At 36.6% G+C, this 24,520-nt stretch overlaps 1 protein-coding gene across 3 annotated transcripts in view; it reads right to left on the bottom strand.

The window, feature by feature from the left end:
• The window catches only part of LOC127843775 (piezo-type mechanosensitive ion channel component 1-like), a 241,514-nt gene that overhangs the window by 69,805 nt on the left and 147,189 nt on the right, over positions 1-24,520 (bottom strand). For all 3 annotated transcript variants that reach the window (XR_008032333.1, XM_052373554.1, XM_052373553.1), the window contains exons 25-33: positions 23,877-23,900; positions 21,338-21,523; positions 20,828-20,885; positions 20,393-20,495; positions 18,003-18,156; positions 16,916-17,076; positions 6,838-6,968; positions 3,766-3,985; positions 1,848-2,011 (exon numbers count right to left, since the gene is read on the bottom strand). Coding sequence is in view for 2 of the 3 variants with exons in the window: in XM_052373554.1 (XP_052229514.1) it covers positions 1,848-2,011; positions 3,766-3,985; positions 6,838-6,968; positions 16,916-17,076; positions 18,003-18,156; positions 20,393-20,495; positions 20,828-20,885; positions 21,338-21,523; positions 23,877-23,900 (1,201 nt within the window). In the remaining variant the exon portion in view is untranslated. The remainder of the gene's footprint in view (positions 1-1,847; positions 2,012-3,765; positions 3,986-6,837; positions 6,969-16,915; positions 17,077-18,002; positions 18,157-20,392; positions 20,496-20,827; positions 20,886-21,337; positions 21,524-23,876; positions 23,901-24,520) is intronic.

The raw sequence follows: 24,520 nt of genomic DNA, 5'->3' as shown, positions 1-24,520 counted from the left end.
GCTCAATGAAGGAGAGGTATGTTCGATAACTATCCTGTTGTGCTCAATGAAGTGCGCTGATGTCTACGTGAAGGTTTACGACGTCCTCGTTTCCTGCGATGTCGAGATCTGGATCGGCCGAGATGTGGATCGGCTGCGATGAGACCGAGATCTTCAAGAATAACGTCTCCATGAGTGACGACGTGATCGCTTACGAGAGCCGCGACGATGAGAACTGCTCGACGAAGAAGAGCGTGTCCGATGTCTAATCCTTGATGAAGACGACGAATAGGAGAATAATTCAATGAAGAAGACCGAGTTCTTCTTCTTGACCGGTGACTGGTGTTATCGGTGGCAGGCCTAACTGATGACTGTTGACCGGTGATCAATGACCGGACCGGTGACCGGACCGGACCGGTGTCATGACCGGACCGGTGACATGACTGGTGACCGGACCGGACCGGTGATCAATGACCGGACCGGACCGGTGACATGACCGGTGACCGGACCGGACCGGTGATCAATGACTGGACCGGACTGGTGACATGACCGGTGACCGGACCGGTGACATGACCGGTGACCGGTGATCAATGACCGGACTGGACCGGTGACATGACCGGACCGGACCAGTGACATGACCGGTGACCGGACCGGACCGGTGATCAATGACCGGACCGGTGACATGACCGGTGACCGGATCAGTGACCGGACCAGCCGGTCAGACGTCGATCAATGGTCCGTGATCAACGTCCCCGGTGACATACCGGTCATATCATGACCAGTGTTGTCACCGGATAATGACCGTATGGAGGATGCCAAATGGTCCGGCATTGGTCGATGTCCTTGACCAATTTCATCGGGCAAAGACCGGCTGACGGGTGTCGCCATATGGTCTGATGTTGACCCACTGTCTAAGAGACTAAGCATAGTACGATTGCGATCGTGCCCGATACCATGTGACTGATACTGCAACTATCATCCATGATCTGCGAAGTCACCGGGTATTTATCCACTCTTGTTTCTGCGACCATCATGTAGTCGAATATATGAAAAACAAGAGCAAAGCATATTCAACCATAAACTGGTCACAGACCAGATTATCATACGGCACATAAAATCATTATTTGACCATAATGAAAATTATAATAATACTGCCGTAGATCATAAATTAAACAAAAGTTTAATTCAAAACAGATGAAAAATAAAATGACGATCAATTAGATTGTCATACGGAACGTTAAAATCATTATTGCACACAATGGCAAATGATAAACAATCTGTCAATAGAAGAACACGCTTTGCACAATCTCGAAACACATTAGAAGAACATGCTTTGCACGTTCTAGCAATGTATTAGAAGAGCACGTTTTGCACGTGGTCGTTCGCGCCTGAAAACACCCAGCATGGTAGAAATAAACCATTGTTCGATAAAAACAAGCATGGCTTACCTTTTACAAATGAAACAAAATCCATTAAATCCACACAAATTAATCTGAACGAGAAATAAAAAGATAAATAACACAATTTATCTATTCAAAACCCCAATCAACCAAGTGAAAAACAATATTTTAATTCAGAGCCGTAAAAGACACGTATACACCTGGTTGATCCGGAAAGAATATTGAGGATTGGTTACCGATTTTTGGCTAGGTTGCATTGCACTATGTTTAACCTGGCCTGTATTACGGTATTGAGGTGGCGGATTCCCAGTTAAAATTCCGGATGAGTTATTTCCCCTTGGAAAGTATAAGCATACGATAACAGGTCAGTATTTATGACATTAAAAGAGTATGCAACTTAATCTTAGAACTATTTACAAATTTACAATGAGAGAAGTTTAAGAGAAATCTTTATATAAGCTATTCTACCTGAATTTGCAACTTGACGCGGATGTGATCGTCCTTCATTTTGGCTGCCACCAGTCTGTAGTTACGGGAAATACGATTGAAAAGTGCCGTCATCCAGTTGGCACAGCTCACCAACAGAGCAACAATGAAACTGAATATGGTCTTCACTTTGTCAATGCCTTCACCTACAATAAAATTAGATCAAACGTTTTGTATATTAATATTTTTTTTAATGCTTGATTGACGACTTGACTTGACAGTGATCTTGTAAAACCATGTTTACAGTTTACCTTTACAGGGATTTTTTTCCTTCTTTATAAAGTACCGGAAAATGGCACATTCCCAATTAGGAAAAAAATACGTATTTCCCAATTGCTGTCAAAAACTTCCCAATGGTAGGAAACAAAAATAAAATTATATAATATATATACCAATACATAGTGCCAGTTACGCGGTCTCTGTAGTTTTCAGACTGTACTTACGAGGTCAATATAAAAAACGGGGTCTATATACAACCCCGCAATCTAGGCTCCTTTAATTACTATGAGGGGGGTGTAGGGGAGGTAATGCAATCAAATCTCACAATAAGGTCTTAAATCGAAAACCACAATCAGGTCTGAAATTGAAATTGTATATACCTCGCAAATAAGTTCGCTATATATTTCCTTGTATAAGACGTTAAATAAATGACGTATTTATATACAATAATAATAGTAGGTACCCCTATATACCTTAATTCGTGTTTATATCGGATAAAAAAGGGTATGGAGATACATGTATTTAAAGTGGGAACCCCATAACCTATTTCTAAATCAGAGACCCCGTAACTGGCCATATGTGTGAATATATATATATATATATATAATTATATATATATATATATATATATATATATATATATATATATATATATATATATTGTAACATTGAGTTAGTTTTTATATGCAGCTCTATGGCTTAACCCTCAGTAAATATAATATTCACAACTTGACAACATTTAGTTATCAATTTTAAAGTAGTTGGGAGCAAAAAATCAAATACACCAATTTCCCAATATGAATGCGAAATTTTCACAATTTATGGGTTTTTCGCGTCCAATTTTTCTAATCAGGCTGGTAACGGTGCTTTTCCCAATTAGGCAAAAAAAACGCTGTGTTACTTGTATCAGAGAAAGGGGAAGTCTGCCCAGACAAATAAGTTCATAACCAAATAAGACAAAAAGTTATTCCTGTATACAAGAACCATATTACCAAATAAGCTAACTCAATTTGAACTTCTTGCCTGAATAAATAAACAAAAAATTCGAACAATATTCCGATACAAAACAAAGCAAAATGTAAACATTGATTCAATGCTTAGTGGTAAACATTGAAACTTATTAGGGCATTAATTTAATACACCTTCCCACAAGACTGAAAGGAGAAAATCATTTTTTAATTCAAGTTAACATGGAATATTGTTCTGATGCATGTGCTGATGTTCATCATAGAAAATCATCAAAATAAATTAAATTAATAAAATCATGTTAAAAAAGGAATGATACAAATCGAAAATTGTATCAAATCTGAAACCAAAATGGTCACAGTCCTTATAGACTTTGTAGGGACAGTGGCAGCAACTAAAATAAATTGTTTTAAGTCTTTTGTTATTTTTTGATGCAATCCAAAAAGAAGCTGGAATGTTGATTTCTTAACCCAGTAACAAAAGTACAGTGAGCACAAATGAGAAAATAGTTTAAGCTATAACTTCTTAAAATGAAAAGAATATTCAAAAGCATGAATTAAAAAAAAACATTGCTTTTGGTGTTAATTATTAATAATTATTTTTCTCTGAACATATGTTCACTATTGCAAGCAATCATTAAAAAGTTTATTTTCTCACTTTTTTAAAGAAAAAAAAGCATTACATTATTCCAAAAGTCAATAAAAATCATATGTACCCTTCTGTTCTTCTTCTGTTCCCTTCTCCCCTTCTTTTTTCTCTTCAGTAACCGTAGCAACAAGTCCCTGATTGTCAGGCTCCGCAGCAGCATCAGACGTTTCAGTTGTTGCTGACGGACTGGTGGGCCTTGGACTGCGTCCCCTATCAAGGTCCTTTTCGTCTTGCTCAGATTGTTTCACCGCTTCATTCACACCAGATGTCATTGCAGTTGTCATCAGCTGAACAAATGCCAAAATCAAAATTTGTGTTATAAAGATTATTGTTAACACCAAACTTAAATGGGAGACACTACTTTTGGCGAATTATCATTGGTTGCTCAACCACAAAATCAAACTTGAAACAAAATTTACATCCAAAGTCTTGTAGCAGACATTATAATCTAAATCCAAAATGTAAGATGAAGCAAATATGACAAATTTTACGCATGGATTCCATTGTATGTCAACATAATTAGCTGAATTCAGAGCATTTAAGCCCTGAAATTTGTATTTGCCCTGATTAATATCACATATTGAGTGACAAACTGAAACAAGAGCACCGCCTTGCGGGTGCAGACCGCTCATCTATTTTCTTTTTAAAGGTGAAGGGACTCTCATTTTCAATCACAAAGGAGGGAGGGGCGGAGTGAAGAGGGGTGTATAGGGTGGGGGGAGATTTTTGGGTGTGATGGTTGGACGGTATTTCAAACATAAAATAATAAAAATAAATATTTGTGTTTTTTAACCGTTTAAAAAAAAAATAATTGGGGGGGTGGGCGGGGGGGGGGTAAAGTGTGAGGGTGTGGTGGTAATTTGTGAGATGATCTTTAAAAAAGAAAAAAAAAATTAGGGGGGGGGATTCGGGCGGGGGGAGGGGGGGGGGTTTGGGCGGGGGGATTCTTGGGTGCGATGGTTGGAGGGTATTTCAAACATAAAATAATAAAAATAAATATTTGTGTTTTTTAACCGTTTCAAAAAAAAAAATTGGGGGGGGGTGGGGTGGGGGGGGTGTATAGTGTGAGGGTGTGGTGGTCATTTGTGAGATGATCTTAAAAAAAAAAATAGGGGGGGGAGGGGGGGAGAGGGGGGGAGGGCACAGGGGATGGTTTGGGTGGAGTCTATTGTGGTATGTCAGGTAAGGATAATTTTGTCAAACTATCAATCAAATCTAATCATAAATAAAGAAGTTATGGCAATTTTAGCAAAATTTAATAATTTGACCTTGAGAGTCAAGGTCATTCAAAGGTCAAGGTAAAATTCAACTTGCCAGGTACATTAACCTCATGATAGCATGAAAGTATTTGAAGTTTGAAAGCAATAGCCTTGATACTTAAGAAGTAAAGTGGATCGAAACACAAAATTTAACCATATATTAAAAGTTACTAAGTCAAAAAAGGGCCATAATCCCGTAAAAATGACAACAAGAGTTATGCAACTTGTCCTTTTACTGTACCCTTATGATAGTTTGCGAGTGTTCCAAGTATGAAAGCAATATCTATGATAATTTAGGGGTAAAGTGGAACAAAACACAAAACTTAACCAAATGTTCAATTTTCTAAGTATAAAGGGCCCATAATTCCGCCCAAATGCCAGTCAGAGTTACATAACTTTGCCTGCACAGTCCCCTTATGATAGTTAATAAGTGTTGCAAGTATGAAAGCCATAGCTTTGATACTGTAGGAATAAAGTGGAACTTAATACAAAACTTAACAAAATGTTCAATTTTCTAAGTATAAAAAGGGCACATAATTCTGTCAAAATGCCAGTCGGAGTTACATTACTTTGCCTGCACAGTCCTCTTATGATAGTTAGTAAGTGTTGCAAGTATGAAAACAATATCTATGATAATTTAGGGGTAAAGTGGAACAAAACACAAAACTTAACCAAATGTTCAATTTTCTAAGTATAAAAAGGGCACATAATTCTGTCAAAATGCCAGTCGGAGTTACATTACTTTGCCTGCACAGTCCTCTTATGATAGTTAGTAAGTGTTGCAAGTATGAAAGCAATAGCTTTGATACTTAAGAAATAAAATGGACCTAAACACAAAACTTAACCAAAATGTTCAATTTTCTAAGTATAAAAAGGGCACATAATTCTGTCAAAATGCACGCCAGAGTTATCTAACTTTGCCTGCCCAGTCCCCTCATGATAGTTAGTAAGTGTACCAAGTTTGAATGCAATAGCATTGATACTTTCTGAGAAAAGTGGACCTAAACGCAAAACTTAACCAGACGCCGACGCCAACACCAACGCCGACGCCAAGGTGATGACAATAGCTCATAATTTTTTTTCAAAAAATAGATGAGCTAAAAATAATGAGATAAAAAAAAAACAGAAATCTATCATGCTCTGTAATTAATATTTCCTAACACAGCTCATATTATCAGCTTTATATAGGTGGATTTGAAGCGGTTTTGGTGACCAGCTGACACTTATATAGGTGGATTTGAAGCGGTTTTGGTGACCAGCTGACACTTATATAGGTGGATTTGAAGCGGTTTTGGTGACCAGCTGACACTTATATAGGTGGATTTGAAGCGGTTTTGGTGACCAGCTGACACTTATATAGGTGGATTTGAAGCGGTTTTGGTGACCAGCTGACACTTATATAGGTGGATTTGAAGCGGTTTTGGTGACCAGCTGACACTTATATAGGTGGATTTGAAGCGGTTTTGGTGACCAGCTGACACTTATATTGGTGGATTTGAAGTGGTCTTGGTGACCAGCTGACACACTGGCATTATTAAAACTTAAAGATTGTCAAGCAGTGCAGTAATTGCCCTGATGCAGCATGTAGTTGTGCACCAAGCAAGAGTCATAATAATACACAGAATCACACATTACAAATAGAGCAAGAGAGCCATTGGTCCTAAGGCGCTCACCAAATCCCAAATAAACTACACTATTCTGAGAAGGTTGAGTTAATAAAACTAAAAGGACTTTATGAAACATACATGACTTGTCTAATCCCTAGGCATCCTAGGCACCCAGTACAAGCTATGGACAAAGGCCATCACAAAAGCTCACACTGAGCATTTTTTGCTCAGGTAAGCTAAAAAGAGGGCACACGTTTAGCAATCAGACGTTACCTTAATAGGACTGAGAGCCTTATCCTCCTCCGCAGCAGGATCCTGACCAAATGTCATAGTATTGATCTCATCATCCACCTCTGTCTCGTCTTCAGATTCGTCAAACAGGTAGTAGTCTCCAGAACGAATAGCTGCAAAGTGATAACTAAGACATGTAGTAGTCTCAAGAACGAATAGCTGCGAAGAAATAACTAAGACATGCAGTAGTCTCCAGAACGAATAGCTGCAAAGGGATAACTAAGACGTGCAGTAGTCTCTAGAATAAATAGCTGCAAAGTGATAACTAAGACATGTAGTAGTCTCCAGAATGAATAGCTGCAAAGTGATAAATAAGACATGCAGAAGTCTCGAGAACATATAACTGCAAAGTGATAACTTAGACATGTAATAGTCTCTAGAACGAAAAGCTGCAAAGTGATAACTTAGACATGTAGTAGTCTCCATATCAAATATCTGCAAAGTGATAACTAAGAAATGCTGTAGTCTCGAGAACGAATAGCTGCAAAGTGATAACTAAGACATGTAGTAGTCTCTAGAACGAAAAGCTGCAAAGTGATAATTAAGACATGTTGTAGTCTCCAGAATGAACAGCTGCTAAGTGATGACAAAGACATGTAGTAGTCTCAAGAACAAATAGTTGCAAAGTGATAACTAAAACATCAAGTAGTCTCTAAAACGAATAGCTGCAAAGTGATTACTAAGACATGTAGTAGTCTCCAGAACAAATAGCTTCAAAGTGATAACTAAGACATGTAGTAGTCTCCAGAACAAATAGCTGCAAAGTGATAACTTAAAGACATGTTTTAGTCTTCAGAAGTATTAGCTGCAAAGTGATAACTAAGACATGTAGTAGTCTCCAGAACAAATAGCTGCAAAGTGATAACTAACACATGAAGTAGTATCCAGAACGAATAGCTGCAAAGTGATAACTAAGGCATGTTTTAGTCTTCAGGACTATTAGCTGCAAAGTGATAACTAAGACATGTAGTCTCCAGAACAAAATTCAGCTGCAAAGTGATAACTAAGACATGTAGACGTCTCCAGAGCAAATAGCTACAAAGTGATAACTAAGACATGTTGTTGTCTCCAGAGCAAATAGCTGCAAAGTGATAACAAAGACATGTAGTAGTCTCCAGAACGAAATTCAGCTGCAAAGTGATAACTAAGACATGTCGACGTCTCCAGAGCGAATAGCTGCAAAGTGATAACTAATTCTCCAGAACAAAATTCAGCTGCAAAGTGATAACTAAGACATGTAGACGTCTCCAGAGCGAATAGCTGCAAAGTGATAACTAAGACATGTAGTAGTCTCCAGAACAAAATTCAGCTGCAAAGTGATAACTAAGACATGTAGATGTCTCGAGAGCGAATAACTGCAAAGTAATAACTAAGACATGTAGACGTCTCCAGAGCGAATAGCTGCAAAGTAATACCTAAGACATGTAGTTGTCTCCAGAGTGAATAGCTGCAAGTAATAACTAAGACATGTAAATGTCTCCAGAGTGAATAGTTGCAAAGTAATAACTAAGACATGTAGTTGTCTCCAGAGTGAATACCGTATTTTACCATGTATAGCGCGCTACCATGTATAACGCGCATGCGATTTTTTAAAGCCAAAATGGAGGAAAAAAAAGAATTCAAGACCAAAACCTGAAAATTTTGCCGAAAATGGCCGCCATTCTTATATTGCGCAATCATTTAATCTGAGTTTTTCGGGGGCTTATTTTTTTGTTTTAAAGTAGGGAGTGTTTATACGATCAGGAGGGTTGGTTGCATAGCACTATATTTTCGACAATTTTTAAGATTATTCTCTCGAGAACACTGATATGTCCTTATTGCCGCCCACTGCACGTGTTTTTTCAAGACCCCTGCGCATTAAATTCGAACCACTATTACCTATTCCTCATATTTTAACAGTGTAACATTTTCATTACCTGCCGCTCACAACATCGTATGACATCTTCTTCTGCAGACCCGCAACATTGCAATGTCCAATTTTACACAAATCGTCCGTGGATCCCATTTTATTTTTCATCGCCTTTAATATTTCCCCATTAAGAGATGCTCCCCATTAATTCCAGTTTGACCCAGTATTTCGCGCCTTCACTGCGTCTAGTGAATAAGTATTTATAGTGAGACAAACAATACACCCGAACGCTCAATTCCATACAGTTGGTCTTATCGGCGTAAAGCCATTTGACAAATATCATTTGTTTGTCTCTATTGAAAGAAAATAAAACTAGTCTATATCTCTATTGTTGGTTTTTAACCTACGTAGTATACCCGCACAGTAGCATATTAATGCAGATATCGGAAAATCATTGATAAATGTATTCGTCGTTTCAATGCCTAGGGCCGAGTAATTTCGGCTAATCAGAACTCAACTTACGTAAAACACTTGCTCAATTAACCGTTGAACTCCACCTCCGTTCTCTGCAAAAGGTTCGAAGGCGGAGCTTTGCACGTGCTATTATTTAATTGGACGATTGCCATTGAGGAACAAAAACACGATTGGTTCGGCATGTTGATTGCTAGACAAAGGAAGCCAATTTTGTCGTCGAGAAACTTGTCGCTTTATTGCTGCAGACAGGAAGGGGCTTTCCTTTGATGACGTCAAACTGTTAATTCACATAGAGTGCAAATTTTCGGAATTGCTAACATTAAACTTTGGATTAAATTATCAAAATAAAGCAAAAGCGAAGTTGAGAAATATGATTGAAATAATTAGCCTCAGTTCAAATAAGACGTTTTGCGTTGTAAATCAACAAGTTTTCATGACAACAAAAACTTTAACAAACACTACCGCGACGCACGGGGATCGATATACCTCGATTTTTTTTAATGAACAATCAATGAAGAAGTGTGAAAACACCAACAAAGACATTTATTTCCTCTTTTAATTTTTGTCAAAACTGTTACTACCCCGTTCATTCCTAACCTTTCCCGCTATTTGTTGTTTCGACAACGGCCCCTTCAGTCTATAACATTATAGGGTGTAGTTTTCTTCAAAAAAAAAATGGCGGCAATTGTGAAGATTTACCATTATGAAATGGATTTTTTGCAATTTAGCAACCAGGAAAGCGTTGTGTCAATGTATTACGCGCACTGAATTTTTATTTTGAAATTTGAAGGTAAAAAACTGCGCGCTATGCATGGTAAAATACGGTAGCTGCAAAGTAATAACTAAGACATGTAGACGTCTCCAGAGTGAATAGCTGCAAAGAAATAACTAAGACATGTAGACGTCTACAAAGTGAATAGCTGCAAAGTAATAACTAAGACATGTAGACGTCTCTAGAACGAATAGCTGCAAAGTGATAACTAAGACATGTAGAAGTCTCTAGAACGAATAGCTGCAAAGTGATAACTAAGACATGTAGACCTCTCCAGAATGAATAGCTGCAAAGTGATAACTAAGACATGTAGAAGTCTCTAGAACAAATAGCTGCAAAAAGATTACTAAGACATGTACACGTCTCCAGAACGAATAGCTGCAAAGTGATAACTAAGACATGTAGAAGTCTCTAGAACGAATAGCTGCAAAGTGATAACTAAGACATGTAGAAGTCTCTAGAACGAATAGCTGCAAAGTGATAACTAAGACATGAAAAGTCTCTAGAACGAATAGCTGCAAAGTGATAACTAAGACATGTAGAAGTCTCTAGAACGAATAGCTGCAAAGTGATAACTAAGACATGTAGACGTCTCCAGAACGAATAGCTGAAAAGTGAAAACTAAGACATGTAGACGTCTCCAGAACGAATAGCTGAAAAGTGATAACTTAAAGACATGTTTTAGTCTTCAATAGTATCAGCTGCAAAGTGATAACTAAGACATGTAGTAGTCTCCAGAAAAAATAGCTACAAAGTGATAACTAACACATGTAGTAGTCTCCAGAACAAATAGCTGCAAAGAGATAACTAAGGCATGTTTTAGTCTTCAGGACTATTAGCTGCAAAGTGATAACTAACACATGTAGTAGTCTCCAGAACAAAATTCAGCTGCAAAGTGATAACTAAGACATGTAGACGTCTCCAGAGCAAATAGCTGCAAAGTGATAACTAAGACATGTTGTAGTCTCCAGAGCAAATAGCTGCAAAGAGATAACAAAGACATGTAGACGTATCGAGAGCGAATAGGTGCAAAGTAATAACTAAGACATGTAGACGACTCCAGAGTGAATAGCTGCAAAGTAATAACTAAGACATGTAGTCGTCTCCAGAGTGAATAGCTGCAAAGTAATAACTAAGACATGTAGACGTCTCCAGGGTGAATAGTTGCAAAGTAATAACTAAGACATGTAGTTGCCTCCAGAGTGAATAGCTGCAAAGTAATAACTAAGACATGTAGACTTCTCCAGAGTGATTAGCTGCAAAGTAATAACTAAGACATATAGACGTCTCCAGAGTGAATAGCTGCAAAGTAATAACTAAGACATGTAGACGTCTCTACAACGAATAGCTGCAAAGTGATAACTAAGACATGTAGAAGTCTCTAGAACAAATAGCTGCAAAGTGATAACTAAGACATGTAGACATCTCCAGAATGAATAGCTGCAAAGTGATAACTAAAACATGTAGAAGTCTCTAGAACGAATAGCTGCAAAGTGATAACTAAGGCATGTTTTAGTCTTCAGGACTATTAGCTGCAAAGTGATAACTAAGACATGTAGTCTCCAGAACAAAATTCAGCTGCAAAGTGATATCAAGACATGTAGACGTCTCCAGAGCAATTAGCTACAAAGTGATAACTAAGACATGTTGTAGTCTCCAGAGCAAATAGCTGCAAAGTGATAACAAAGACATGTAGTAGTCTCCAGAACGAAATTCAGCTGCAAAGTGATAACTAAGACATGTCGACGTCTCCAGAGCGAATAGCTGCAAAGTGATAACTAATTCTCCAGAACAAAATTCAGCTGCAAAGTGATAACTAAGACATGTAGACGTCTCCAGAGCGAATAGCTGCAAAGTGATAACTAAGACATGTCGTAGTCTCCAGAACAAAATTCAGCTGCAAAGTGATAACTAAGACATGTAGACGTCTCAAGAGCAAATAGCTGCAAAGTAATAACTAAGACATGTAGACGTCTCCAGAGCGAATAGCTGCAAAGTAATAACTAAGACATGTAGTTGTCTCCAGAGTGAATAGCTGCAAGTAATAACTAAGACATGTAGACGTCTCCAGAGTGAATAGTTGCAAAGTAATAACTAAGACATGTAGTTGTCTCCAGAGTGAATAGCTGCAAAGTAATAACTAAGACATGTAGATGTCTCCAGAGTGAATAGCTGCAAAGAAATAACTAAGACATGTAGACATCTACAGAGTGAATAGCTGCAAAGTAATAACTAAGACATGTAGACGTCTCTAGAACGAATAGCTGCAAAGTGATAACTAAGACATGTAGAAGTCTCTAGAACGAATAGCTGCAAAGTGATAACTAAGACATGTAGACCTCTCAAAAAAATAGCTGCAAAGTGGTAACTAAGACATGTAGAAGTCTCTAGAACAAATAGCTGCAAAGTGATAACTAAGACATGTACACGTCTCCAGAACGAATAGCTGCAAAGTGATAACTAAGACATGTAGAAGTCTCAAGAACGAATAGCTGCAAAGTGATAACTAAGACATGTAGAAGTCTCTAGAACGAATAGCTGCAAAGTGATAACTAAGACATGAAAAGTCTCTAGAACGAATAGCTGCAAAGTGATAACAAAGATATGTATAAGTCTCTAGAACGAATAGCTGCAAAGTGATAACTAAGACATGTAGAAGTCTCTAGAACGAATAGCTGCAAGGTGATAACTAAGACATGTAGACGTCTCCAGAACAAATAGCTGAAAAGTGATAACTTAAAGACATGTTTTAGTCTTCAATAGTATCAGCTGCAAAGTGATAACTAAGACATGTAGTAGTCTCCAGAACAAATAGCTGCAAAGTGATAACTAACACATGTAGTAGTCTCCAGAACAAATAGCTGCAAAGAGATAACTAAGGCATGTTTTAGTCTTCAGGACTATTAGCTGCAAAGTGATAACTAAGACATGTTGTAGTCTCCAGAGCAAATAGCTGCAAAGTGAAAACAAAGACATGTAGACGTTTCGAGAGCGAATAGCTGCAAAGTAATAACTAAAACATGTAGACGACTCCAGAGCGAATAGCTGCAAAGTAATAACTAAGACATGTAGTTGTCTCCAGAGTGAATAGCTGCAAAGTAATAACTAAGACATGTAGACGTCTCCAAGGTGAATAGTTGCAAAGTAATAACTAAGACATGTAGTTGCCTCCAGAGTGAATAGCTGCAAAGTAATAACTAAGACATGTAGACTTCTCCAGAGTGATTAGCTGCAAAGTAATAACTAAGACATATAGACGTCTCCAGAGTGAATAGCTGCAAAGTAATAACTAAGACATGCAAACGTCTCTAGAACGAATAGCTGAAAAGTGATAACTAAGACATGTAGAAGTCTCTAGAATGAATAGCTGCAAAGTGATAACTAAGACATGTAGACCTCTCCAGAACGAATAGCTGCAAAGTGATAACTAAGACATGTAGAAGTCTCTAGAACAAATAGCTGCAAAGTGATAACTAAGACATGTAGACGTCTCCAGAACGAATAGCTGCAAAGTGATAACTAAGACATGTAGAAGTCTCTAGAACTAATAGCTGCAAAGTGATAACTAAGACATGTAGACGTCTCCAGAACGAATAGCTGCAAAGTGATAACTAAGACATGTAGAAGTCTCTAGAACAAATAGCTGCAAGGTGATAACTAAGACATGTAGAAGTCTCTAGAACGAATAGCTGCAAAGTGATAACTAACACCTGTAGTAGTCTCCAGAACAAATAGCTGCAAAGTGATAACTAAGGCATGTTTTAGTCTTCAGGACTATTAGCTGCAAAGTGATAACTAAGACATGTAGTAGTCTCCAGAGCAAATAGCTGCAAAGTGATAACTAAGACATGTTGTAGTCTCCAGAGCAAATAGCTGCAAAGTGATAACAAAGACATGTAGTAGTCTCCAGTACAAAATTCAGCTGCAAAGTGATAACTTAGACATGTCGACGTCTCCAGAGCGAATAGCTGCAAAGTGATAACTAAGTCTCCTGTACAAAATTCAGCTGCAAAGTGATAACTAAGACATGTAGACTTCTCCAGAGCAAATAGCTGCAAAGTGATAACTAAGACATGTTGTAGTCTCCAGAACAAAATTCAGCTGCAAAGTGATAACTAAGACATGTAGACGTCTCAAGAGCGAATAGCTGCAAAGTAATAACTAAGACATGTAGACGTCTCCAGAGCGAATAGCTGCAAAGTGATAACTAAGACATGTAAAAGTCTCTAGAACGAATAGCTGCAAAGTGATAACTAAGACATGTAGAAGTCTCTAGAAAGAATAGCTGCAAAGTGATAACTAAGACATGTAGTAGTCTCCAGAACAAATTTCAGCTGCAAAGTAATAACTAAGACATGTAGTAGTCTCCAGAACGAATAGCTGCAAAGTAATAACTAAGACATGTAGAAGTCTCCAGAACGAATAGCTGCAAAGTGATAACTAAGACATGTAGTAGTCTCCAGAACAAAATTCAGCTGCAAAGTAATAACTAAGACATTTAGTAGTCTCCAGAACGAATAGCTGCAAAGTACAGTACAGCCAAAGCGGCACAAACATAATCCGCGGCTATGCCACGGCCAGATTATTAGTCCGCGGCGGCCGAATCATGTGTTCACGCGGCGTATTGCCGTGGCACTCGGCATCGATCCGCGCAACAACGCCGAGTCTGTATTACCTTCGCGTACTTTTGCGGAGTAAATCCGCCGCATACATACGCGGCGGATTGAGTGAAAAGATATCCACCTACATTTACATACATGTATGTGTAGTGTAGAATTAATTACACGCAACTGTTTATGTTTCTTTCGATAATCATTATTAAATTTGTAATCCGAAACACACTTCCGAATTTTAATGCTAACGCGTCCTTTGGCAAATTCTAGCATCAAATAAACAGTGCTAAAATATCCTTTGTTTCATAAAAAGCGCGCGAAAATTATGCAGACATAAAGAACGTCGTTTGGAAAGTTTGGGTGTATTTTGTGTTGTATAAATACATGAACATCGGGTCAGGCGTAAATCGCGTGTTCAGTGGAAAAAAACGCCCCGATTGGACGTTATTTCATCATCTCTATAAATAGAAACAAATGCCAAAATGTATTTGATACTTAAGGACATATCGAGAATGTTTGTGCATCGTAAATATTTACCAGCATTTGCTTTAAAACTGGAATATACGGGATTATCGGGTAATTAGTAGCGATATTAACTGTATAATATGAACAAAATATAACGTGTTTATATACGCATATTCAAACAATAGTTATAATAAGCTGATAATTAACAAAACAACAAATACGTCGTCACCGTAGTGATTATTGATGTGGCTTCAAACTGCTAATTTTCTCAGCTAAAATATAAGAGCAGAATCAACATGCAATTAATTTATAAATCCACCATATGCTGGAACCTTGACCACTTGTATGTGCGAAAACATAATTACGTGACCTTGTTTATGTGTGAAATACATACACTAAGGGCGGGAAACAAACTTAATTGGCCAGACACATTAACTATGCTTACATGCATATGCTAATACAATCCGCGCACAATAAATTTTTTATGATTTTAATTATTAATATAATTGTTCTTTCAAAATTTGTTAACTACATGTAACTAATAATTTTAAAAAGATTTTTTATTTTATGATGCGCATCGACTCGGCATCATGTCGCGGATCGCGGCATGCCTCGGCGGACAGATGCGAAGTTTCGCGGCGATTGCGACTTGCCGCCGCATACTGACGCGGCTTCAACGACTGACGCGGCATCGACTTGTTTCGCCTTGCTGCCGCGGATCGCGAAATACGTTTGTTCCGCTTTGGCTGTACTGTAATAACTAAGACATGTAGAAGTCTCCAGAACGAATAGCTGCAAAGTGATAACTAAGACATGTAGTAGTCTCCAGAACGAATAGCTGCAAAGTAATAACTAAGACATGTAGATAGAAGTCTCTAGAACGAATAGCTGCAAAGTGATAACTAAGACATGAAGTAGTCTCCAGAACTAAATTCAGCTGCAAAGTAATAACTAAGACATGTAGTAGTCTCCAGAACGAATAGCTCCAAAGTGATAACTAAGACATGTAGAAGTCTCTAGAATGAATAGCTGCAAAGTAATAACTAAGGCATGTAGTAGTCTCCAGAACAAAATTCAGCTGCAAAGTAATAAATAAGACATGTAGTTGTCTCCAGAGCAAATAGCTGCAAAGTAATAACTAAGACATGTAGTTGTCTCCAGAGCAAATAGCTGCGAAGTGATAACTAAGACATGTAGTTGTCTCCAGAGCAAATAGCTGCAAAGTGATAACTAAGACATGTAGTAGTCTCCAGAACAAAATTCAGCTGCAAAGTAATAACTAAAACATGTAGTAGTCTCCAGAACAAATAGCTGCAAAGTGATAACTAAGACATGTAGTTGTCTCCAGAGCAAATAGCTGCAAAGTGATAACTAGGACATGTAGTAGTCTCCAGAACAAATAGCTGCAAAGTGATAACTAAGACATGAAGTAGTCACCAGAACAAATAGCTGCAAAGAGATAACTAAGAAATGTACATAAACCCGTACAATCAATACATTCAAGGCAAAGTTTTAACTAAAAAAAAAATTTAAAAAAAACAAAAAAAACTTGCATAATTAATAGCTGCAATACAATTTTTGTTTGGGGAACATGATATTCAAAATGATATGCACATTTTACTAAAAATATGTCCCTGAAATCCTAAAAGTTAACTGCAAAGTAATTAAATTTATCATCAGTGTTTGTAAGGTCTGCCACTGAAATTCTTAAACTTCACTCAATATTGCCCTTAAATCACAAACCTTGAAAGTGTTTTTCTGGTTTCACACTGAACTTCTTTAACCTCAACTGATCACCCCTAAGGTCACATACCTTGAAAGTGTTTATCTGGCTCCACACTGAACTTCTTTAATATAAAACTGTCAATTGCCTCTGAAATCACAAACCTTGAAAATGCTCTTCTGGTTCCACAAACTTCTTCTTGATGTTCTTCTGCTTCTCCTTGAGTGATCTCATCTTCTTCTTGATGGCGTAGATGATCTGCTTCTCTTCTTTCTTCTGTTTGTCCACCTGCTGCATCAGGATGCGGTTGATCAGCTGACACCCTCTGTAATGGAGAGATTGACTGAAACATGTGATGACTCTAACATTTCTGTCATCCCATTACAACCTTGAGAAAAAACAATAAATTTTACTGTACTATTATTTTCATTTATTATTATAATTATCATCATCAACATCAACATCATCATCATCATCATCATCACTATTTTTATCATAATTACCATTATTATTATCCTTTTTATTATTTTCATTTTATCAATTTTTAAAAATTGTTTATAATAATAATATTATTATCATTATTATAATTATTATTATTTACAGTATTAGCATTGATATTGTTATTATAATAATCATAATAATAATGAAGATAATAATAAGAATTATTATTATTATTTATTTTATTATTTATTTTATTATTATTTTTATTATTATCATCATCATAATTATCATTTTATTATTATTATTATTATTATTATTGTCATGAGGTTTTGTGAGGATTGGCTAAAAACTGTTGGGCTTTATTTAAGATAATAAAAGGGCCTAAACTCATTAATTTCTAAGTTGACATACCTGACTACTAAGCTTGGCCTTGTATCACAACACGCCAACATATTTATAAAGTTACGTGAGGATCGGATAACAAATGTTGGACATAGAGAGCGGAAACAAAAGTGATCAATCTCCTGAACTATCAACATAAGTTTTTTTAACTCTTTCAGTGCTGGAACCGAATTTTGAAGGCCTTTGCAAACAGTTTGGATTCAGATGAGACGCCACAGAACGTGGCGTCTCATCTGGATCCAAACTGTTTGTTATTCTGATAGTATAGTATTCTTTGAAAAAAATCGAAGAAAATGATAATTTTAGAAATTCAGCAGACGACATTTTAGCAGAGAACGAATTTCCCAGCATGCAAAGGATTAAACATTTCTATGATATGGGGAGAGGGCATAATAATAGGGGCCTGACCTGGACGCCAGCCTGTTCTGCGCCTCAAAGTCCGCCACAACGTGTCTGAAGTAGTGGCTCGTGTAGATCTTACGCTGCAGAAGCAGGAAGACGAAGCAGACCACGTCCAAGGACAGGCCTGTGTTGTCATCAGCCACCACGCAGTCTGTGTCAGCTAAAAGGGAGAGGTGTATGGAGAAATGTGCTTTTGTAGTTATATTCATATAAAACTAGTCACAAATTAAGCAAGTAGTGAGGAATACCTCTTTGTACATTTGTAGTAAAATGTGGCCAGTTTAAATCATGATGTTTAAGAAAGTAATACTAGAAAGGAGTGACAGTGAGTTCAACTTAGAGTTGAAGCAAGATTCAACCAGCAGTTAAATAGGAGCTAAAAAAACTTCATTTGATATAATTTATTTTAGAGTGTAAAACAGACCATTAAATGGCCATAATTCTGCCAAAACTTGTCTCAGTCACAATTCCTTTCTTTACAAATCTACAAATTAAATTATTTCAACTTTGAAAGTTAGAGTGAGCTTCACCCAGTATTTAAAGAGAAGCAGAAAAAACATGATCAAGCTACTATATATAAGGGCATTTTTTATTCTTCCAAAATTTGTTGCAGCCCCGATTTCTTTCTTTACAATCATCTAACAAGATGTGTTTGTGAAACACAATGTCCCCCTATATGATGTTTGACCTTGAAGGATGACCTTGACCTTGTGAAGGATGACCTTGACCTTTCACCACTCAAAATGTGCAGCTCCATGAGATACACATGTATGCCAAATATCAAGTTGCTATCTTCAATATTGCAAAAGTATTCATAAAGTAAGCGATTTGGGCCACATATATTTGACCTCTGACCTTGAAGGATGACCTTGACCTTGGCCTTTCACCACTCAAAATGTGCAGCTCCATGAGAAACACATGCATGCCAAATATCAAGTTGCTATCTTCAATATTGCACAAGTATTCATAAAATGAGCGATTTTGGCAACATATATTTGACCTCTGACCTTGAAGGATGACCTTGACCGTACCTTTCACCACTCAAAATGTGCAGCTTCATGAGATACACATGCATGCCAAGTATGAAGTTGCTATCTTCAATATAGCAAAAGTTATTGCAAAATGTTAAAGTTGGCGCAAACAGACCAACGTACAGACCAATGTACAGACCAACAGACAGACCAACAGACAGGGCAAAAACAATATGTCCCCCACTACTATAGTGGGGGACATAAAAATTAAGGTCATTCAACTGTTAGTTTTGGTGCAATCCATCCAGTAGTGAAGGAGCAGTTCCAAACACAAGAGTCTTGACATACGTATGTACAACAGTAAGGACATAGAGACCCACAAGCCCATGCTGTGTGGGCATTAAAATCTGCAAATGCATTACAGAGCAGCAACAAAAAACTATGACCTTTGAGTTATGACCTTGTCCTTCCCAAGAAGTGCAGTGCTGTTTTATACAACGAATCATCAAGTAAATCAGAATTATTATTAAAATCTTCCCAGATATAAAAAAAAAAGTTAAATAAGTCTTAATAGACAAACACATTTGTTGAATTGACATACAAAATGTGTGACAGATTGACAGATGGATGGACAGATTGACAGACAGACGAACAGACAGACAAATGGACAGATGGAGGGATTCAGGGATGTACAACGCCAAAACTATATCCCTCCAACTTTGGCGGGGGATAGAAATGGCATGAACTTTGATCTTAAATTGAAGCAAAGTGAAAATGGCTATGTGCAAACAGCATAAAACCAGAACAGCCTGCGAGAAACTCACAGTCTGTTTAAGTTTTATGCTTTTTGCTGCTCATCAGTATCTTATGCTTGAAAATAAAGCCTAAAAAACTTAAATCTAGTAAGAAAAGCTTAGAATCAAATTTTAATTTCTAAGGGACTACAATGGCGTCAAAATAGGTATCTAAGTGGTAAAGGGTTAAACAACAGTTATAAAGGGGATAACAGTCTGCAGGTACACCCCCATGCACCATTCACATGAATAAGTCACATTCCATATCATTAAATCTTTTCTTAAACTTCATACTTATAACAAGGAATATTCGTAAAACTGGCCTGTTTACAATATTGAATGTTGGAACTTTAAGTTTTCACCAATTCTGTTTATACCATGATTGTATTTATCACATTTTTTGCTACACATGTGCTGAGTTTATATGCACAAGATAAAATATATTTATAAATTCAAAGAATATTTGCTAATCTTAAGCCTGAAAAAGGTAAATACAGCCTTGCTGAAACATACATCTATATTTGTATGAATTAAATCTTTAGGCATTTAAGAACATAAAATGTACTTAAAGGATCATAAACCTACCTTTTCTTAAAGCAAAACCTATGTAAAAAAACAAAACACATTTTACCAATTTTTGGTACATATCCAGGGCGCAAGCAGGTCATCCCCAAAAGTTGCACCACCCAGCAAGCCTTGGAGCTGATCAAGTCAATGTACACACAGCTGGGCAACTACAGCACAATATCCGAACATAAACCAAGAATTAAGGCATAACATTCAGAGGCAAATTTACTATTGCGCCAAATACATTTCAGCAAATATTTTGTTTTAATAGTTTGGATGTTCGCATAAAGACTTGAACTGGGCAACCATGTTAAAGTCAGAAATAAAAAACATGATTTGTTCTAAATTATTTGTAGCTTATTAGACTAAAAGATGAAAATTTGTTTTATCAAACTGTAAAATTTCATTCAAACAAATACCATCGTCAATATTTAAATATAGCATGTGAGCAAGACTACTAAACATATAATACAATACATTGTATGCATTTATTGCTGACCTGGAGTGCAGCTTTCAGCAGCATGATGAAGTAGCAGAGTCCAAGTAGTCCATTCCACCTGCAACAAGACCAAACAACCCTGCATTAGCTTTAGTTAGATGGAAGAAGAAGAAAGGAATTCATTTATTTTTTTTAAGCGATTTCGACCAGCACATGTAATTTGTGCTGCAGCTAGTATTTGAAAAGGGCAGGGGGGGCTATTTTGTCAAAGGGGCACTTTCAATGCGCAGATTTTTTTCAAAAGGGAGCTTTACTTAACACTTATCACTTATTACTTAACACTTATTACTTAACACTTATTACTTAACACTTATAAACTTACACTTATTACTTAACACTTATTACTTAACACTTATTACTTAACACTTATAAACTAACACTTATTAGTTAACACTTATTACTTAACACTTATCACATATTACTTAACACTTATTACTTAACACTTATTACTTAACACTTATAAACTAACACTTATTACTTAACACTTATCACTTATTACTTAGCACTTACGCTCTCAAGAGTCTTCTCAGAGGCTTGATCAGGAACTCGCGCTCAAACCACATGAAGTAGAACACAGCCATCACGTACCCCATGCTGAACAGGTTGATACGTGACGTGCCCGCAATGAACACTATCGCCAGTGTCACCCAGAACATGTACACGAACACGAAGTTCTTCACAACGTCGAGGTAGGAGCTAAAATGGAAGATTTTGGGAATTGAAATCTTCAGGAATAGAAATGGAATCCCTATAGGCTCATCAATAGAGCCTAAATGAATGAAATAAAGAATTAAATGAAGTAGTTGAAGTTCGATGAAAGACAAAGTTATTCTTCCAATGGGCTTATTGCCAAATTATTATGATGCACTTTGAACTTTCTTGTTCCTCTGCAGATAAATACAAAATTGTACCATACTGTCATTTTTGTAATAATGTGATTTTTTTGAACAACTATTTTCACAAACAAACTAAAATGATAAAACTTCCAACATGATTGTGTACTTTACGAAATATTGTTTAAAGGCAGCTACACAACTGCACAGATATATGGGAACCTTTTTGAGCAATAAATGTGGAATAAATAAGGTGGAATGCAATTAGGAGCAAAAAATTGATATTGACACATGACATAGGTAAAGGGATTGTTCTAAGTAACTGACTTCACATATTTTTATTAGTATCAATTATTAGAACTTGTCATAATGGTCATGAAGAATACCACCCGGATAGGAATGTCGTCGTATTTAGCAAACAAGTTTCATCTGGGACTTTAGCCAGTTTTGATGACAGGTACATGTGGTTTTTAAGTGATCCATAGTTATTCCAGTTTAATAATGACTGATAATACTTAACACTGCGGTTTTATTTATGTCTGACTTTACTACATTATAAATTAATAAATTGTTTATATAAAGAGTAATAATGATAGTAATTCATAAACTGGTTTATGCAAGCTTAAAGTGAAGACAATGTACACATTATTAAAACACTAAACCTAATATATTTCCATAAAAGGAACTTAAAATTGCCTACATGCCACTGTGTGCAAAACATAAAGAAAGGACCATGATTTACTTTAGGTGATCAATCTTTAAAGATTAGACCTGTTGATCTAGTTTTTGACCTCACTTAATCCAGATTCAAACAATACCTTCATGTTGTATTACGGTAAATATGTTCACAAAGTTTCATTGAGACTGTGTCAAAAATCTTGCCTCTAGAGTAACAACAATATTTTGTATTTCACCTAATGACCTAGTTTATGGAAGCACGGGAGTAATATTGCACCTAGACTGGTAAGAATTTGTTTAAGATTTCATCTAGGGACCAAGTTACTTAACACACATGATCCAGATACAAACATGGCTTATATGTTGCTAAGATAAAGGTTCTTAAAATGTTTCATTAAGATTAAGTAATAAATAATGCCTCAAGAGTGGTAACATGGTTTTTCTAAGATTTCACATGGTAACCTAGTTTTTGGACACACATGAGCCAGCTTTGATCTCAACCTATAAATTTACCAGATAAATATTCTGACCACATTTCATCAAGATTGGACGAAAATGTTGCCTCTAGGGTGGTGACGACCTAAGAGTCAACAACGGAAATCGCACTTTGCATGATGGTGGATGCAGGACACATGATGTGATCACCGTACAAATGTAAACCATAAGAAAGTGAAAATGTCTGTAAAGCAAATGAACCAAACTAACAACTATAACATTTGCATAGCATGCAACAACTCTGTAACTGATTAATATACAATATTAAATTGTCTAAACAACTAATTCTCCAACATTTCTGGTGCTTTTTCTCTTTATTTAATTTGAAAGTCAGAAGCAATGATAGAGTAAACAAGATGTGTTTGTAAAACACTATGTCCCCCCATATATTTGACCTTTGAATAGTACATATAATCATATAATCATCTACAATCTTGCAGCCAGTAAAACTCCATCCTATGTGGATCTCTTTCCTGGCTGCCATATTTGAGTTGACACTATGAAAACCTTTCTGAACTTAATTAACATTGTAAAAGTTTATTATATAGAAGAATGCCTTAAAAATAAAGAACTTATATTCAAGACATATAGGAAGCATTTAATATATTGTACATTGATACCAAGGTCCATTACATATAAACTGCCTAATAAAAACACCAATTACTATAAAGTTAGCTGGGTACGGCATATTACATTTCATTTTATTGTATATTATAAAGTTAATATTGGCATTCATTGTTATTTATTTGCAGCCCATAATATAATGATTATTTTATAAACTAATACCAGTCACAATCTGTGTGCATTATATGCAAACACACACATTTTATCAGTTCTAAAGAAAATGAGATGCAGTGTAGTACAAACAGAACACAGGCAATGCAGTACAAACGTAACACAGTCTGTGCAGTACAAACATCACACAGGCATAATAGCCACATAGAAATGGATATTAAATAATTTCTGGATACAGCTTTCAAATACATGTAGGTAAAAGACGGTGAAAGGCAAGCAGTGGCTGAGGAAAAGTTAAGTTCATATACCTGTATGATACTTTCCTGTACTTTCTTGTAAAACACAAACATAGCAATAGATAATATGTAAGATTAGAGTAAACAGAAAGTATACTGTCTCAAGTTAAGCTAAATACAGGAGAATGTTAGCAACCTGAAAGAGTTCAGGAAATAAAAAGGGGCTGCAAATTACTGTTGATTTTTTGTTAACTTTTTTTTTTTTACAGTTTTCAACAGTATTAAAGTCGTATCACAGTGGTCAGTAAACCAAATCACACTTTACTTGGCTAGCTGGTTGACCAGTTCAAAGTTCACTTACTTGTGTCAATAACTGAAAACTGCCCTACTTGAAGGTAGGAGGAAAATAGCAATACGAAGCATTTCATGACTGATCACTCACTACACAAGTTATATGACTTGGGTTTCTATCCCGCAAAACCAAAGATTTGTAGGTGAGTGCTCTGCTAACTGACCTACCTGGCCCAACAAATGTGTCGTGTTCTGAGAAAACTGGGCATAATGCATGTGCGTAAAGTGTCTTCCCAGATTAGCTTGTGCAGTCCGCACAGGCTAATCAGGGACAACACTTTCCGCCTTAACTGGATTTTCGTGTAAAAGAGGCTTCCTTTAAACGAAAAATACCATAAAAGTGGAAAGTGTGGACTGCACAGGCT

Source organism: Dreissena polymorpha, chromosome 9 (genome assembly GCF_020536995.1).
Source record: "Dreissena polymorpha isolate Duluth1 chromosome 9, UMN_Dpol_1.0, whole genome shotgun sequence".
Taxonomy (NCBI): domain Eukaryota; kingdom Metazoa; phylum Mollusca; class Bivalvia; order Myida; family Dreissenidae; genus Dreissena; species Dreissena polymorpha.
The sequence above is the reverse complement of the archived record's forward strand: the minus strand, read 5'-3'. Positions and strand labels throughout refer to the sequence as shown.